We start from the raw sequence: 18148 nt of genomic DNA, 5'->3' as shown, positions 1-18148 counted from the left end.
ACTAGATATGGATAAATAATGAGCATGGTGCTTGTTATTCTGCGCAAGTCAAGTCACAGAACTAAATGCTTCTTCACCAATGAAGGCAGATATGGATCGACTCAATACGAACATGGGAGGACATTTTTTACATTACAGTGAAATGATACAGCAGCTCTTGTATCATATACATCCTCCAAAACAAAAATAGAGGGCCCCAACAATCATAATATATCAAGTAACCGTTATACCTTCGACTATTTTTAATTCTTTAAGCCATGCAGTATGTAATGGGCATGGATCTGGTTTCCCTTCTGCGATTGCCTTCTCAGATAGCGAATAGAACCATCCATTTCTCCATTTGAACTACATGAGATCAGACAAATGGGATGGTTAAAGCACATGATTCAAAATGTACTGTCAAATGTTAATAAAAAAGATCTAAATTTCTTACCTCCTTGACAGCCGTTGGAAAGTGTGCAACTGCTCGTGAATAAGCGCAGAGCCTATCCTCCATGGCGTCCTCAAAAACCAGGCCTTTCTCTGCAGCAGCTGCTGCTGCAAGCTCAGCAATCAGTTCAGATACCTGAAAGCAGCGAACCAAGTTACGAACGTCCTGGCATCTATCTAATCATCTGTACTAGCTGAAAACATTCAGAAAGCAAGTGAAGCATCCAGGTTTCAGTTCCTCCTATTAATAGCATGCTTGACTGCGACCAAAATGGCCATGGAAAGCAACGTTAGTTTGGAAAAGGAGGGGGGCGAAAAAGAAGAGGAAAAGCAAAGAACTTTCATGAGTGCAGTCAGCGCCCTTTTCCTACAATTTAAAGTTGGTCTAAGCAGTGACGCAACATGGACTAGAAGGTCCGAGAATTACTGTGGACCTGAATAACAATGCTATGCACCACTGATGCGGACTCGAGCAACAATTATGGTAATTATACAATAGAAACAGAGTTGATAAGCACCAACACCAGTGTCTCTTGACACATTACATATAGTAAGCCACTAATACGATGAACAGCGTCAATAATCAGTGTTTCAGTTAGTTTTATTTCCACTTGTGAAATCTGCTGTGTAAGATCTGAGTTGCAAACATGCCATATTTTTAATCCTATGTAAGGGCAAATAAGCTGCGAATTGAATTAAAGTATCGGTAGTTACTTAAGCCATCCTATTACCTCAAACAAGGGGTTTCTACTTGAGTTTAGCAGCAATAGCAATATAAATCAAGTGCATCTTTTCTGTCTCTCTCACTTAAAATGATGCAACTTCTTTTGATTTTTTTTTTTTTTAGCTTAGTATGAAACTAACAGTAGTCTCGTTGGATTTATGGTGTGAGGCTAGTTGATTCTAAAACCCAAAACAAAAAAAATAAATAGTGCAACCTAACCTTTCACAAGCAAATTAAAAGTGGATATCTCTCAAAGGTTTCATAGACGAGTCACTCACCTCAGAGCGGTACTCTTCTTCAACAGCTCCTACTGTTGCTCCAGGATGACGAGCTCCAACAAGCATGAAAGCACATATCCATATAAGTTTCTCCAGCATTTGCTTCTGAAAAGGCTCCTTCTCAAGTACCTGGCTTTCAGAAAAAGCGAAATGCATTATAATCTGACTAGCAGTCTATTACGGACTTCCTAGACATTGTAACCTTGCAGTGAAAATTTGAAAATGATATGCTTTGCAGTTACCTTGCAAGAGAGTCCTCCAGCATGCAATCTTGCAGCAACTGCAGATGCCCATTTTCCATAAGCTGCAGTCAATCCTTCTGGATTTGTATCTGTTTTCCCATCAGTTGGGGGTTCACCAAGCTTTGATACTGCAAAATACGCCAAAACTTGGTCTGCATCACCAAGGCCTTTACTTTGGAACCAAGGCTCCAACATCCCATTCTGGAAAAATACCAAATCTGCTACATCAAGGTTTATTACAGGGTCACATCATCCATTAAGACATAATAATGCACTGTGTGTGACGTGAAAAAAAGAGGAAATAATACTGTCTATGCATGAGAAAACAAACCAAATGTCACTGTCTATTCAAACTACGCTCTAGGAGAAAACTAAGGAAACGGGAACGAATGCATTGTCTATTCATGTAAGAAAAAAAATAAAAAAAAGGAAACAATACTGTCTATACACGAGAAGGCAAACCAAATGTTACATTAACAACTCTATAATTGGAGTGGAGTGACACATGACTGCTAAACATTCAAACTGGACTGTCATTTCATACATAATCTTACAGGGTTGACCATGATATTACAGCTCTTGTACAGGCCGGAGACTTTTGAAACTTATGGTCTTAAATATGCTACATCTTTTGTATAACTAGATAAAACAACAACAACAACATATCCATGTTTAAATGAGAGGGTAGAGTTTACGCAGACCTTACTCCTACCTTGACAGCTAAAAAGACTTTCCAGTCGACTCTCAACTCAAAACTAGGTAAAATGAGAAGTTTTAGTTAAATTAATTTCAAATTTAGGGAAAATATAATTTTTTTTAACACTAACAAGTAAATATGTTCACATTATATCAATCAGGGAAGTACAAATACTACAAGAGTAACAGTGTAATTGATGAGATTCCAGCATACCGCTCCAACGAGATTTAGGAGTAGCATCAAGAACAGCTTCAAGATCATCATTCCTAGTACAAACCAAAATCGGACCAACAAAATCAACAGGTACAGGTTCACCCCTTTTAACCAAAACATCATCTCCATTACCCAAATCTTGTAAAGCTCTTCCCACACGTCCACCTCCAACTATGATTGCAGGTTCCACCTTTGTAGCCATGTTGGTTAATGATGCCCTAATCTTGAAATTTAAGTTGATTCTTGAAATGGGCTTTGTGCAGTGGTGCCAAAATGTTGAGCTAGAGAGAGTGACAGTGTTAATCATTGTTGTTGCCTTCATGGTGTACAGTTTCTGGGGCCATGGGTTTTTGTTGCTGTTATTAATGGGAAAAATGGGTTACCAAGAGAGCCACTCGTTTCACTGGATTTTTTTAATCGGTTAATCAGTGGCAGTGGCGGAGGTGGTAGAAATTCGGATCCGGTTTGATCCAAATACTAGTTGGATCGGGTCGCTACTTGTTGGGCTCAGTGATCTTAAGGCCCAAATCAACCTGGGCTTTCTGGCGGGAATGTCACGTATTGGGATGATCTTTAAGTTTTGTTCTTTGGTACAGTAAATGATACAAATGCGTGCTAAAATAATTCAATTTTAAAAAAACAAAAACACAAGGCGATAAAAATTCTCGAGGCATATGTTTTTTTTCTGGTAACAAATGTAAATATTACCATTAACCCACCAAGAACAATTACATCTAAAGAGCGCCTAAACTCATGATCAACCTTGAATCAAGATTTCATGTAGTTTAAGCCTCCGACAGACTAATTACAATGAAATCTCTGAAGCCAAAAGCTAACTCTAGTGGCTTTTTTTTGTACTAGATATGGCTGCTATTCTTAAACTAAACTCTCTCTTGATTTGTGCTGTTACAATCTCAGAGTTCATAGTTTTCCCTGAATGCACCTTTTTATTCCCGACTTGCCAGATGTGATATATCAGCTACTCCACAAACCTGCAATGACCTCTTTCTGAATTTTCTTCCATCTCCTCCTCTTGATCCCTTCTAACACTTGTTTCATGTCACCTCGTGGCCACTGCACACCTGTCCACTGAGCAAGTTCTCTTCTTATGTTACTAGACCACTGACATTCACTGAATAAATGAGCTTGAGTTTCACGTTCCTGAGTTTCACAAAGGCAGTAATTAATTGTCTCTACCTGAATATGGAGTCTCTGAAGTTTGACTTTTGTAAGCAATCTCCCTTGCACCACTAACCAGGTTCTAAACCCGTGTCGAGGTAGTAGAATACTATTCCAAATCAATTTCACCGTTCTTAGCCTTCGTTGATCACCTAACATGGCAGTATAACTTGCTTGAATAGCATATTTCCCATTTCGTGTAACTTTATACTCTCATTGCATTGTATACCAACCCTGCATGTTATATTTTAGAGTATTAAGTTTCCTCCAGTACCAGCTACTATCTTGCTGAGGTGTGTGCACCCAAAAATTTTGATTTTCCTTCATGTACACACCATGGATCCACTTGATCCAAAGTACATCTTTTTTTATTGTCAATTGCCACAATAATTTGCCTACAGAAGCTTCATTCCATAGTTGATAGTCTTTTATATTCAGTCCTCCCCATTTCTTTGGAACATATACCTTTTCCCATGCAACTAAGGCAGTTTTCCTCTTCTTCTCGGTACTACCCCATAAATAAACCCTGCACTTTTTGTCCACCTCCTTCAGAACTCCTTGAGGTAGTATGAAAACTGATCCCCAAAAGCTGTGGATAGAGAATAAAACAGAAATGATAATCCGTAGTCTTCCTGCATATGATAACTGCTTAGCATAACCCTTTGTGATTTTGCTAGGGATTTTTTCAATCAATTGATTACAGTCCATCTTACTCCATTTCTTGGATGAAAGGGGTAGACCAAGATATCTGATCGGAAAAGAGCCTAGCACAAATTCAGTTAACTGCAATATCTGATTCTGCACTTGCTTATCTATTCCAGACATGAAGATGCTCGATTTTTTCAGATTCACCACTAGCCCTGTGACTTTGCTAAAGTGTTGTAGAGCCTCCATAACTCTAGTTACAGACTAGACAGTCCCTTTGCAGAAGATCATTAGATCTTCTGCAAATATCAAATGTGTTAGCTTGACTGATTGGCACATTGGATGATACTCAAAATCTGATCGATTTTCCATATATTTTAATATTTTGGACAGATATTTCATAACTATCATAAATAAAAGCGGAGACATGAGATCCCCTTTTCTTAAGTTTTGTATTAGAGTACTATAACGTAAGAAGTTCATTTATTAAACTTATGTCTTATAGGACATTACAAGTGCTTCATGAATTTTTTTCCTTAAAAATAACTTGTGTACAATTAATTAATTTTCAATATGTTTAAATTACAGTAAACTCTTAAAAATATTGTGTACAATTAACTATTTTCACATAGAATAGAACCAGCATTATTGTATTCTCATGGTGGTAATTGTAATCATTAACTAAATATTTTAAGCATAAAGTGTGCTTAATTCTATCATTACCTTCCTAGAAAAAAGGTTTATGATAATAGAGACATAATTAATGGAAATGAGCCGTCATTTTCTTGATCACAAAAAAGGCTCAGAAAAGGCAGAAAGGGAATAATTGCTGCTCTATTTGGTTGATTTGTTTTTGTTGTCCTTATTTTTAAAAGAGAAAAGATATTTTTTCCCCTCTGAACTTATCTCAAAATTTACTTTAACATTTAAATTTAACTTTCATTTATTTATCTTTTTAATAATTTTTAAGTGAATTACTTTACCCTTTACGACTAACGTAATAAAAAAAATGAGTGATTTTTTTTTTAAAGGACCCACTTTATTGTTATTATATATATATATAACAATAAAGTGGACCCTTCTTTAAAGAAAAAAATTCACTCGTTTTTTTTTTGCCACGTCAGATACAAAAACAAGTATAAAATTATACCTACATTGAAATATATATATACCTACATTGAAGTATATTTATAAAATTATAATTACGTATTATTTTCACGTATAAATCTATATTAGAGTTTTGATTTTTAATAAAATTAACTTTTACTATTTTGCTCATTTATAATATTATAGTTTGTCATTAAATTATATACTCAATTAATATTTTTGACTTTTATTTTTTAATCTTAAAAATAAATTTTAACTTTTATAGAAACTATGTTATATAGATTAAAAATAAAAAAATATTTTTGTAAAAAAGTTTTTTTTTTTTTTTTAAAAAAAGAAATACAAATGTTGTTATAAATATAGGGGTAAAATAGGTATTTTAAAAAAATCAAATAGGAAAAAGGAGGGAGAATGATTATTGTTCAAAGTTGAGGGGAGTGTTTGATTTTTACAGTAAAGTTCGAGAGTGTAAACGATTTTAACCCTTTTCTTAATAGTGATTTTACAAATTTATTTTTGCCACATGACCTCTTGTTAGTAGTCCATATCATCAAATCTAAATCAACCAAACTTTTATTAGAAGTTCATAAAATCAGATCTAAATCAAATAATATTATTTTTATCCTTAATAAAATGTGTGGTACCAAAATGTCAAGACCTTATTTTCCACGTCACGATTACACCTACTATAACCCATCAATAGGTAAGTTAACTCATAGTTCAAAATGACAAGTAATGAACTAATAAGAAAAGAAAATAATTAAATCTAAACCAAAGAAGAAAGAGACCTGTAGAAAAAAAAAAATCCTAAAGAGTCAATAGAGAAGCTGCTGACATAACAAGAAAGGTAAAAACAATTTATATATATATATATATATATATATATATATATATATATATAAAACCATCTTTAAAATAAAAAAATAAATAAAGATTAGTCCTGCAAAAGAATGAGAGAATGAACAACTATGAACGTCAGGAGCTCACCTCAAATTTTTGTTTCATGATAATTTCACACGATACACACATCAACAGCTATTTTATAGTTGTACAAGTGGCCAATTAGTGTTTTAGGCCATAATTTTTTATTTTTTACTATTTTATAGTTGTATAAGTGGCCAATTAGTGTTTTAGGCCATAATTTTTTTATTTTTTTTTTATGTCAAGTCAAATAATATCATAGGAACTAAAATTAAAAAAAGTATTAACCTTGATGAATAATTTAGCCAAAAATTAAGAGGAGTATATATTTACTAATTGATGTGCAAGTTGCAGGTGTGTTTATTTGGCTCATAAATTTTGCTTGAGAAAAGCGTACGCCCAGCACAGCAGGTATTCAAATCTACTTGGCGGCAAGTAGTACTATTCAAATCAGCAGCAGACAAAACTCCGGCTGTGGCCCCACATACATGGCAGGCATCCTATTGAAGTTCCTTATTTTACCGTTGCAGAATTATTTTTATTTTTTATCTAAATATAAATATAAATCAATTTCAACGTTTGAATGCCCCAATGCCCAAACTATTTTCAAATTCAAATTTGCGTTGTTACCCATCAATGTCCTTTAGCTGCAAACACAAGATAAAAGCATATCTAACCACTGCCCCCGTACCCTTCCTTTAAGGCGCTAATAAAAGTCCCCCCCCCCCACCCTTCATATTATTTGACCCTAATTAAAACGACATATTCTTTGAGAAAATATTAATTAGAGGTATAACTGTTTTATTAGTGATATTTTGAAGCTTGTTACTCGGGTCAAGTAATATAAAACGAACAACAACTCCAGAACAGAACAAGAAATCAAGAGTACTACTTATTTATGTAACCTGTTGTTCTGCTCTTTTTACCAAATTGGGTGTTCAAAATGTCTGGTTTCAAGAAAACAACAAACCCACTTCGTCCTTCAAATTCATACAATTCCCTTTATGTTAATCCCTTGAATAATGAACTCAGACAAAACCGCAGCAGCAGCAATGGCAGCACCACTATTGGTGTTCATTTGCTTCAAAACCAACTAGTTACATCTGATAACAAAGAGAATGCTGCACCTGAAAAATCCAATCTTTGTGATAAAGAAAATGCGTTACGCTTTGATTGGACTAGTAAGGTCGTGAAGAACGACTTTTCATCAGCCCCGCGGGCTGATGTGAAGCCGTCTTCACTTCAGTTATGCATACAGAAAAATGAACCAGATTCTAAAATTGGGTTGAAAATTTGGGAGCACGCGGATACAGAGACAACACCGAATTCAGCTAATATTTGGGATTATTCTGATAATGAAGCTGCTCCAGCTTCTTCTTGGTCTACACTTCCTAATAGGTTTGTATCTGTTCTTTGATTTAGAGTTAAAAATCAGTTCTTTGCTTATGATCATCGATGTGTAGACGTTGGGAGCATTTTGTTTTTTTGCAGGTCATTGCTGTATAGGCCTTTGCCTATAGATATTGGAAGATGTACTTGTGTGATAGTGAAGGAAGCATCTGCAGAAAGTAGGGATGGAGGGACTTTTTACTCACTTTATACAAATGTAAGGCTTCTCTTTCACTACCTACTTTAAGCTTGTTGAAACCAGTAGGGATAAGAATTTTCTGCAATTCAATGCTTTGGCCGTTGTAAGAGGCGAAGCCAGGTTTTGAACTTTATGGGTTCTGTAACAACCTCAATTCCACACCACAACTCTAATATATATATTATACTTCCAAATCCGAATACAAATAAGAATTCGAGCGACAAAGTAACAATGGACAAATACTGATGAAAAATCTACAAGAAATAAAGGAAGAAGGTAACTAGAAGGAGAGGAGATAATAGATCATTGAAGGGGAGATGAGAGAATATAGACTAACTACTCCCATTTAAGGTGTTTGCCTAACCCGGATCCCAAAGGAAATCCACTCTTTTGTTGGGCTGTAACTTCACCTCAGGCCCAAGTCCAAAGCCCATGACCGAGTTCATAACAGGTTCTGAATTCTAGGATAGCGATATTAGTGTTAGTAACTAGATTCTGATTATACAAATATAAGGCTTCTTTCACTACTGTCCTTAAGCTTGTAGAAACCAGTAGCAACAAGCATTTTCTGCTATTCATTGTTTTGGTGGTAGTACGAGGCGAAGCTAAGATTTGAACTTTATGGGTTCTGAATTCTAGGATAGCGATATCAGGTGTTAGTAAATCTATTCTGATTATAAAGGGCTTGAGCTAAGCTAATGGATTTGACTGAACCTGTGCATCAGCTTCTAGCTCCCCCTCTGGTTATAGTTCTTTGTTCATATGAAACTCTTTTTCCTGAAAGATAAGTTATTATGGCAGACTTATAATGATGACGAGGGAATTCCAAGTTCTAACTAACTGTAAATTCCGGATAGGCAAGTAGCTTGAAGTAGTGACACATTTACAGTTTATTCCAAATTTCAAATACAGAAGAAATTAGATGAGATTTAACTTATGGAGTGAGACAATACTAAATTTTCTTTAGTTTAAAAGTCAAGATAGAAAGAGCATAACAAGAGACAATTTTCGACAACCATTTTGCCTAGAAGAAGACAACCAGTGACCAACAAAGATTTCTCTCAAACCAGAAAATTGTGTTTTACAACCTTTATCATTCACTTGGTTGCATATCCGTGAGAACTTGGTTACTCAACTCCAAAATACATGAAGTTTTCAGGTTAGTGCATTCTGCTTTTTTTGCAGAAAGCTTTGCCATCTGTGACACTATCTCTTATCACATTTGGGCATTAACTTTGTGCCTTCATAGTATCTATTGACTCTGATGCCAATTAACTGCAGGTTCTGAACCACATATAGGCTGTCTGTTGAATGGTTCTCAGATTCCTAGTTTGATCAACAGATTGTGTTTGTTCAATGATTAACAGATGTTGGAGTGCAATATTACATTACATTACTATAGCCAGAGAAATATGAATATTATGAAACAAGATAGATTTTTATATCATCATACTGTATAATTTCACCAGACCCCACTATGTGGGAATATACTGGGTTTGTTGTTGTTGTTATACTGTATAATTTCTATAAAAGATGCACTTATGAACTATAGAATAAATTAACTCCCAATTATGTATGACATTGAAAACCGACGTGTGATTTCAATTATAGCTTCCGAATCCCATTAAGGTATCTAGCCATCTGTCACAGAATCGATAATGTTAACTAAGAGGCTGCTAAAAAATAGAAGTCACCAATTACTTAAATGTATATATCTTCTTGCATCCCTGAGCATCAGGCAAAACTTGGGGTTTCTACAAGTCATTTGAAGCAAAAAAGGCACGGGCACATAGCGTCCCAGGAATTGTACTTGGCTTGATAATTCTTATTTGTGAAGTTACATCCTTTTAAGTACCTATTTCGACAATGTTTTTTCGTATCCATCTCCTTGAAAATTATTTTAATGTCAAGCTGGTTATCATCCATTGCCATATTTGTGATTTTTACTGCTTCTTATGGAGCCATCAAACAATTGTTTTGCAACTCCTTGGAACCACACCATCATATTCAATTAAACATATAATCCCTTCTTTTGATCAAAGACAAGTGATAAGGTGTTCGTCTTTCCACTGCTAGTATTCTTTTTCCTACAGTCTCTTTGTCCCACTCCTGAAAGCTGGTCCATATTTCACGAGGAATTTTATCTTTTGGTGGATTTTTCTTTCTCTTGAAACTTGGAATTTCTATTCAAAATCTTGTCACCCAAACTACCCGCAGATGCATTGTCTGTTGAATCAGTAGACAGCTAACGTTGAACTCTCAAGACTCTTGCAGATTTCAGTTTTATTCAGAGCTTTAAGTAGTTATAACTTGATTGTCTATCGTCATCTTGTTATCATAAATTGGAGTTCAAGTTAGTTGAAGTTAGTGGAAGTCCAAATCAGTTGGTTTTAAAGTTAGTTAGAAATAGTGCAGCTACAGTAGTCTATTTCCAGAAGTTAGTTAGGAGTGACAAGTTGAGTCGGTTATCAAATAACTGTTTCATTAGATAGCTTTGATCATTTCAGTTACATCATTGTCTATAAATACTCATTGTAATCATCATTTACAGCATATATGAAAATTGCAAATCTTCGTCCTAAAATTCTATTTTCTCTGTTCTTCTCATCTTCTAATTTCTCTTGATTGTATCCTCAAATCTCCATTCCTGGACAATATTTCGATCCTCGAATCTTTGAGATTCCTGAAAGCGAGTAACACATCTTCTGGTTCATGACTTTACCTTTTGGTGTCTGCAAAATATTCTATTTGGTTACGGGATGGAACAGAGGGTTTTGTTCATGGTTGTGTCTTTATTTAAACCTTTAGGAAGGGCAGGGACGTCAGAATCGGAAACTTGCTGTAGCCCATCACAGAAGGCGTAACGGAAAATCTGAGTTTGTAGTTGCTCAAAATACAAAGGGAATATGGGGAAAATCTGATGACAGTTTGATTGGACATGTAACTGCTAATCTTCTGGGATCAAAGTACCACATATGGGATCAGGTACATTTTCTTTTTAACACTATGAGATCAGACACGATCGTTTAAATGACATCCTTCCTGTGAGATGTGCTTGATTGATTTATTTCAGGGCCATCCTAATTCCACAACCAAACAATCAAAACTGTTGGGCGTTGTAACGTAAGCTTTTTGTATCACTAATTCTCATCCGAAAAGTGGCTCTTAGACCATAGTAGTAAGAGTATCAAAAGGCTTTTCCCCCTATTGTCTACAGATTCATGCCTACCATCGCGACCTGGACTGGAAGCTATAGAAGGATTAAAGCATGCTTACCAAAGCACCAGTCTATGCAGTTAAAATGTACAACTCAGGTGAGTCTGTTGCCAAAATTATAACAGGACACTTGAAAATTAATAAGTACGTTCACGGTGAGTTCTATCTAAGTTTGCTGCTGTGGGAATTAATTACAGCACATCAATGGACTACCCGCGGACTGGGAGGAGCATATGGACAAAGTGAATCAGTTGTTTTCAAAGATTCCTCATTACAATAAGGTATAAATATTTGTCTTGAATGGCTGTTTCGAAGTTTTTTTAATTGAGTCGAGTCCTCATTTTTTAGCACATAGCATATGCAATTATTTGGTACATGTAGGTCTCAAGACAGTATGAGTTAGATTTTAGAGATAGAGGAAGGGCAGGACTCCAAATCCAGAGCTCGGTTAAGAATTTTCAGCTGACTATGGAGGTATGGAGTACATTGGTATTCTTAAAATATACTGGAGATAGCTAGCACACTTCGGCAAACACTGATATTTGATTGTTTGTCCTGTATTCATGTTTTAACTGTCCGTTTGTTTTATGATTGTTAATAGAAGAATGGAAGGCAGACAATTCTACAACTTGGTAGGGTGGGGAAAGCTAAGTATGTGATGGACTACAGGTATATTGTTCTTTTAGTATAGTTAAACCTCTTTATAATGTTACTGTCGTTTGTTTGGTTGGATATCTTTTAGGTGCAATTGTAAAATACAATTACATGAGGAATCATTTTCATAATAAACTTGGCCGTCATAGTGAAATGTAGTTATGGAGGATAGCTGTTATAGAGAAGTTTATTGTACATAAAGCGGAGTACTTAAGAAAATTTAACAGCTAGAACTAGTATCATCCCAATGAGCAGAGCAATCCCCTATCAAGTGATACTAATAACTTGAATTTTCGTGTTGATAACAGGTACCCATTGACAGGTTATCAAGCGTTTTGCATATGTTTGGCTTCTATTGATTCAAAGTTGTGCTGCACAGTGTAAATGGGGAATCTCCAGAGCCTTATGTTGTTCACTGATTTGACTAAGTGCAGTTCAGCAATTTTTTCGCCAAGACATCACGCGAATTTGGATCAGGAATGTTGTTGAAGGAGATGATAGTATCTCTCTCATTTCATTTGTTCTTTTTGTTAAAATTTCTTCATGCACCTTGGTGCAACTTCATATATTTAGACATGTTCGGTTTAGTGACAGTTGTTTGGTAGGAGGTATAAGGTGAGATATCTCATGAATAAGTGCGAGCTATCCCATGGATAAATTACTTATTCCATGTTTGTTGATGGTATAAATTTTATATCATCAACCAAACATATGGTATAAAGCTAATACCAAATTTGTATAACTTATCTTATCCCATCAACTGTGGGACTATTTTATACCGCCTCCCATATGTTATAAAATAGTCCAGGTATTACAATCCCAGGATTCTAATCTCAGATAATTTAGTCTACGTACCAAAAGAACTATTGTGCACTTTGACAGTGTATGTCTTTGAATACTGTGGAGGTCTTCGCCTTTACTAAAAAGGTTGTTCTCGTCAAGGAAAACGTTGGCATGTGAACCTAATGTTTGAAGTTTAAAAAGGAGTGTTTTAGCAAAGGAAGCAAATTCGAACGGGTAATCGACGTGAGTCGATGGTGTACTCCATTTACTAGATAAATTGTATAAGACTGTTAATTAGATATATATAATAAGAATAAAATGAGAGAGGACAGCAATTAGGACACTGATTAAACCACTGTGTCGTGTGATATAAACAAAGGAGTATGAGGAATTCCAAGCTTAGTTCTCAAAGGAAAAGAGAAAAAACTTGTTGACAAAAGAAAATGATCCTACAAATTAGGTGGTTGATTTAATTCTTCGCGGAAACAATGTGTTGGCATTGAGAAATCTTTCATGTATCGAGGGCACGAAATTCAAGTAGAAACCAAACACATACTGGAAAAGCAATAGTAACAGCCTTTGCACAACTGTTGGAACTCATTAACTTATCAAAGAATGCTTTTCGATTGCTCAATCTACATAAAATCAAATACAATATTGGGGGGGAAATAATAATGATCATTAAACAAACTACTGGAGAAAAATAAAGAAATCATCTTAAAGGAAATAATCCGTTTTGATTTTCCGTTTTAGTTTATGTAACCTCCCCATACTCTACTTGACATAAAAATTGTATACACAAATAATCGGTATATTATCTCACGTCCACAGTTATTAATTAATACTTCAAAGTTCCTTTCTAGCTATCAAGCTCACACTGAAACATGGGCAATGTTAAAGAATCCAAGTCACCAAAAATAATATCATGCTCCTCCATGAAGCTACTAGACTCTTGGCCATCAAAGTAAGTCTGAATATCATCAGGGAAGCTCCTCCGTGGACGATCTGGCTCCGGTGGAGTTTCTGGGGACTCAACCACCGTTGTTCTTTCAAGCATTTCCTTGAACTTAGATGACTGCAGCAAAAGCCCTAGTGCTGATGTAGCCGCGGGTCCACCAGCTGGCAGAGCCGTGACGTTTGCATCAGCACCAGGGCTTTGTTGTTGCTGCTGCTGCTGGAGGAAGTTAAAAGACATATCTTCTTTGGTGTTAGGCAAGAGATGAATGTCATCAGCGTTAGGGTTAGGGTTTGGTTCAGTAGGGTTGTTAATGGTAATATTATTAGTTTGGTCAGAGGGACGTAGCCACTTAATGTAACGGCTAAGGTCAAAGTTTGTAACGGCGTTTAGTCCACGGTATTCAATAGCAGCCATATCATATGCTGTTGCTGCTTCCTCTTGAGTAGCTGCATTGTTACGCCGGAACAAGTCAAAAAGATTGAGAAATAAAATTACCATGACTAATAAATTATAATTATTACCCTATCTATGCATTTACATTTTACAACAAAGAGGTTTAAAATAGGTAGCTCTAATCCTTGAGGAAAAAAACAGAAATGAAGAGGGGTACTTTAGGAAATATCGAACGGATTATAATATAGGTAATAAATTCAAGGAACTTATTTGCATGACAAATTTGGTGAGATGTTGAAAAAATTAAGACATGGGGCATGGATTGTGAAATCTTAAATAGCAGACCTAGCAGTTGAAAGTTGGTGATCTATATACCCAACCACCAACTATATTAAATTTCATTTCTTCCCTAAACAAACTTCTTAGCTGCATTGCCTCACTTATTTGACTTATTTTCTGCTTCCATATATGCCCATGATACTCACGGCTATAGTAATGCCAAAGACTATCAGCTAAACTTAACAATATTCATTTGGCAATAATAATACTGACAAAGAAGTACATTCTTTAGACTACACGTAAGTGACATGTGGCAACGATCAAACAATAATATGATAAAATGACGAAAATTGATTTAGGGACAGTGCTTTTGAAAATGATGTTTTTGTAAGGACCTTTTGATGATCGACCAAAATATACTAATTTTGGAGCATTTATCTCAACTTGGCAACGCAATTAAATTTTGTCTGCTTGTCCTATTCGAAACATCAAAGATAGGACTTAGGAGGAAGGACTAATTAACTAATTTTCCCATTTTTTAGCTTTGATTGTTCCATCACATTAATGATGAAGAGATTGGATGGAAACTCTAGCAGATAAAGACTACAAATAGACTAGAACTTTACAACTTATTACGAGGCGTATTAGTAAGAATCTCCTACGTACCATATGTTCCAAGGTAGAGATATTTGTTGCCAAACACCCTTCCAATGCGAGCCTCCCATCTTCCATTGTGGTGGTGCCTACAAATCCCAAGTAAATGACAATTAGAAACAAGAAAACTAACCATCGAAGACAAAGATTGCAATAAAAACAAGACAGTGATCAATGACATGGGTTACGATTATCAAGTTTAGATTTTAGCAAAGACAGTAGGAAACGTAAGAAATTTCTTCTCATTTGTCGTAGTAGGGGTGGAGGGAGAGTGTTCAGTGGCGGAGGCAGTATTGTCATTGAGGGGATTCAGAAGTAAACATACGAACTAGTAGAAGGGCGTTCAACATCTATCATATATATACATAAAAAATACTTTTAACCATGTAAAAACAATATAAAAATAACATAATTTTCCGTCCAAGGGGGCTCGGATAACCCCCCTGGAGCAAAGGTGGCTCCGCCACTGAGAGTGTTGGCTGTGGAGTTGATCGAACCCAATATATATAGTTTTGGTTCAAATTCTATAATAAATTTATAAATTGTTAAATATGTATTGGTCATTACTTAGAACCCTACAATATGAAAAAAACTAGAATTTAGAAACAATAGGCTTTAAAATCTAGCTCCGCGTCTGCTCCTAAGCTTTGTTGGACAGAGTTACAAAGCGACCATATTGGTGGGAGGAAATAGGAATCAAATGAAATAGTTGAGGTGCAAACAAATTAAATTTATATAGTAGAAAATATCACTTGTGTAATGAAATACATAAATCTTGATCGATGAACCGGGTGTTTTACAAGTGCATGAATGGAAGAAACGTGAAGCATTTAAGAGGAGCTTTTCATCAACGTCAAAATATAAAGAATATACGACACATGTATATGGCATAGTAGCATGAGGGATGGGAAGAGATGAAGACTCATAAAACAGTCCACAGTTGAGAGGCAGTGATGGGCATCTTACTACAACTTCTCACATTTTCAAGCTTCATTTATGATGTTGATATAGTCTACCAAAGAATATATGTAGTGGCAAACCTTCCTAAGAAAAGAAACTTATAATCTTGAAAAGAAATAAATTGTTCATTATTGTAGTAATTTATTTACTATAATAGGTAAAAACAACTTGACAGGTCGAGCTAAAAACATCCTTCCAAAAATATTATTTTAATGTGTTGAGTTCTATTGTATCTTGTCCTTTTATTATTCCTTGTTAAGATTATTTTATTTTGAGTCGGGATCTATCAAAAACAAACTCTCTATCTCATCTCTGAAGTAGTGGTATGTACTGCATACACTTACCCTTCTTAAACCCTACTTGATGGAAATATACTGAATATGATATTGTTGTTGTTGTTTTCATAACCAAGTAAAAATGAATAGAGGGAATACAAATAACTATTTAGGCATGGCAAACAATCACTTTTTTGAGGGTGGGGTGGGGGGACCAGGGGTTTGGGCTGGTTGTCACTACAATCAATGAATTGCAGCATTTTTAGATCACCAACATTTTTTGCGGCAAGTCTTAAGGTCAAACATTTAACGAGGATGTTCTTAGCTAAATACTCCACTAATTTAATGATCTTGTACTATGCATATCGTGTTGTGAAAATAAACATTTAAATTACCTTGCTACTCCTCTATATTTTGATACTCCCCTTGAAAACCCACTACTTTTTCTGCAGACATAACACAAATACCAAAACAAAACCATTAATTAAATAAGTAAAAATATGAAGTGGAAAATAATTTGGGGTGTCACAATACATGTACCTTCTCAAAGAGCCAATATACTCTTCTTTTGATTGATCTTCCATTTCCTTTAGCTCCTTTTCATACGTCTCGACCTATAATAATTTAAAATAAAAGAAAAATGCCATTATATATTATAACTAGTTACGTGATCATCTATATAATACTTTTTAAATAAAAATATGAATACTATAAATGTGGTAACACGAAAGGTGAGAGTCAAAATTACAGGGAAATTAAGGATGGTATCTTGACCCCAATATTTCAACGCCGCCAAGTCATATGCATGTGCAGCAGCTGCTTCATCATCATAGGCTCCTGAGAAAAAATTAAATTAAAAAAAAAACTTAGTTTTCTACGTAAATAAAATTTTCATTTGACAAATGGAAACATCATGTTCGTTAATAAATTGGTGGACCAAGTTATGGAAAATGAAATGATAATATTGAAAAAACAAAAAATGGAATGATATAATCAAAAACTTACCCAAATAAACTGCATTTTAATCGGATTTTGTTATAAGCACGATTTGCGCCAGCAAAACCAATAGAAAACATCAATCAGTAATGTAGTTGACCAACATCATATCTAATACAAATCTAAATTGATCACTAACCAAAAAATTACTACTCTTATTAATGAAAAGAAAAGAAAAAAAAAAAAAAAAAAAAAAAACCTTCTCTTCTTTTTTTTAAAAAAAAAAAAAAAAAAAAAAAAAAAAAATGAACCTTGTCTTCCTTTTTTGTTCTGCGATTCATTCCAGCAATTTTTATCCCATAAATGAGCTTCATATCGGCCCGTCCAACGGTGCCTATTAATTAATTAACGGTCAGAACATTAATTAGCCTCCCCCTCATAGTAAAAGCTTTAGAACTGTCTCTTTGAAAATAATAATGGTAGAGAGAATAAAATACCTTGTGACTCCCCTGTAAATGGAGCTCCGTTGAGGAGGAGAATCTCTGGGAACGCTCTTGCGTGTTCGTTTCGGTTTGCCAATAATGGCATTGTTATCACTTTTCTTGCTAGAAGAAGAGCTACTAGTAGCAGCAGTCGACTTTGATGATGTTTTTGCCATGATAATAAGAAAAAACAGGGGTAAGTATAAATTAAATTAGGAATAATTAGTCCTCCAATAAGAATGGAGAGGTGAACGAGCGGTACTATATATAAAAACAAAAAAGGTGAAAGAATATATATAATGAGTCGATTTGGATTAATAAGAAAGCCGGCGGGCAGAAATGGCTATGGACGTTTGTGTTTATATAAGAAAAAAATGCAGCAGGCCTTATAAGCGCTCGTCCTTCTTTTTATGTGTTAGCTACTTTGTGCTTGTACTCACTTTCTCTTTGTTTTATTTGTTGTGTTTCTCTCTTCAGCTTAGATTTGGCCTTTCCGTTTTTTCTGCCTTCATTTATATATGCTTTTACTCAATCA

The 18148-nt window shown here is 35.1% G+C and overlaps 3 protein-coding genes across 4 annotated transcripts; 1 reads left to right on the top strand and 2 right to left on the bottom strand.

The window, feature by feature from the left end:
* Positions 1–8: 8 nt before the first annotated feature.
* LOC107862065 lies at positions 9–3122 on the bottom strand. Its single transcript, XM_016707507.2, has 5 exons — positions 2584–3122; positions 1674–1891; positions 1432–1560; positions 434–565; positions 9–345 (listed from the first exon to the last, which is right to left on the bottom strand). Exons 1-5 carry the CDS (start codon positions 2903–2905, stop codon positions 214–216), a joined length of 933 nt encoding a protein of 310 aa, XP_016562993.2. The 5' UTR covers positions 2906–3122; the 3' UTR covers positions 9–213.
* Positions 3123–7065: 3943 nt separating this feature from the next.
* LOC107862063 (tubby-like protein 8) lies at positions 7066–12718 on the top strand. 2 transcript variants are annotated; one of them, XM_016707505.2, is made up of 9 exons: positions 7077–7833; positions 7927–8041; positions 10832–11008; positions 11097–11146; positions 11241–11337; positions 11437–11520; positions 11621–11713; positions 11841–11908; positions 12202–12718. In XM_016707505.2, exons 1-9 carry the CDS (start codon positions 7379–7381, stop codon positions 12275–12277), a joined length of 1215 nt encoding a protein of 404 aa, XP_016562991.1. In that variant the 5' UTR covers positions 7077–7378; the 3' UTR covers positions 12278–12718. The 2 variants fall into 2 exon arrangements, 1 of the variants encoding a protein (XP_016562991.1); XR_001671912.2 differs by lacking the exon at positions 12202–12718 and having other exon boundaries at positions 7066–7833; positions 11595–11713.
* A 548-nt stretch (positions 12719–13266) lies between these two features.
* LOC107862062 (AP2-like ethylene-responsive transcription factor At1g16060) lies at positions 13267–18148 on the bottom strand. Its single transcript, XM_016707504.2, has 8 exons — positions 17629–18148; positions 17443–17525; positions 17201–17209; positions 16944–17032; positions 16736–16809; positions 16591–16641; positions 14973–15049; positions 13267–14080 (listed from the first exon to the last, which is right to left on the bottom strand). Exons 1-8 carry the CDS (start codon positions 17787–17789, stop codon positions 13536–13538), a joined length of 1089 nt encoding a protein of 362 aa, XP_016562990.1. The 5' UTR covers positions 17790–18148; the 3' UTR covers positions 13267–13535.

This window comes from Capsicum annuum, chromosome 3, assembly GCF_002878395.1.
Source record: "Capsicum annuum cultivar UCD-10X-F1 chromosome 3, UCD10Xv1.1, whole genome shotgun sequence".
Taxonomy (NCBI): Eukaryota; Viridiplantae; Streptophyta; class Magnoliopsida; order Solanales; family Solanaceae; genus Capsicum; species Capsicum annuum.
Note: the sequence above shows the minus strand (reverse complement) of the source record. Positions and strands in the feature narration are given on the sequence as shown.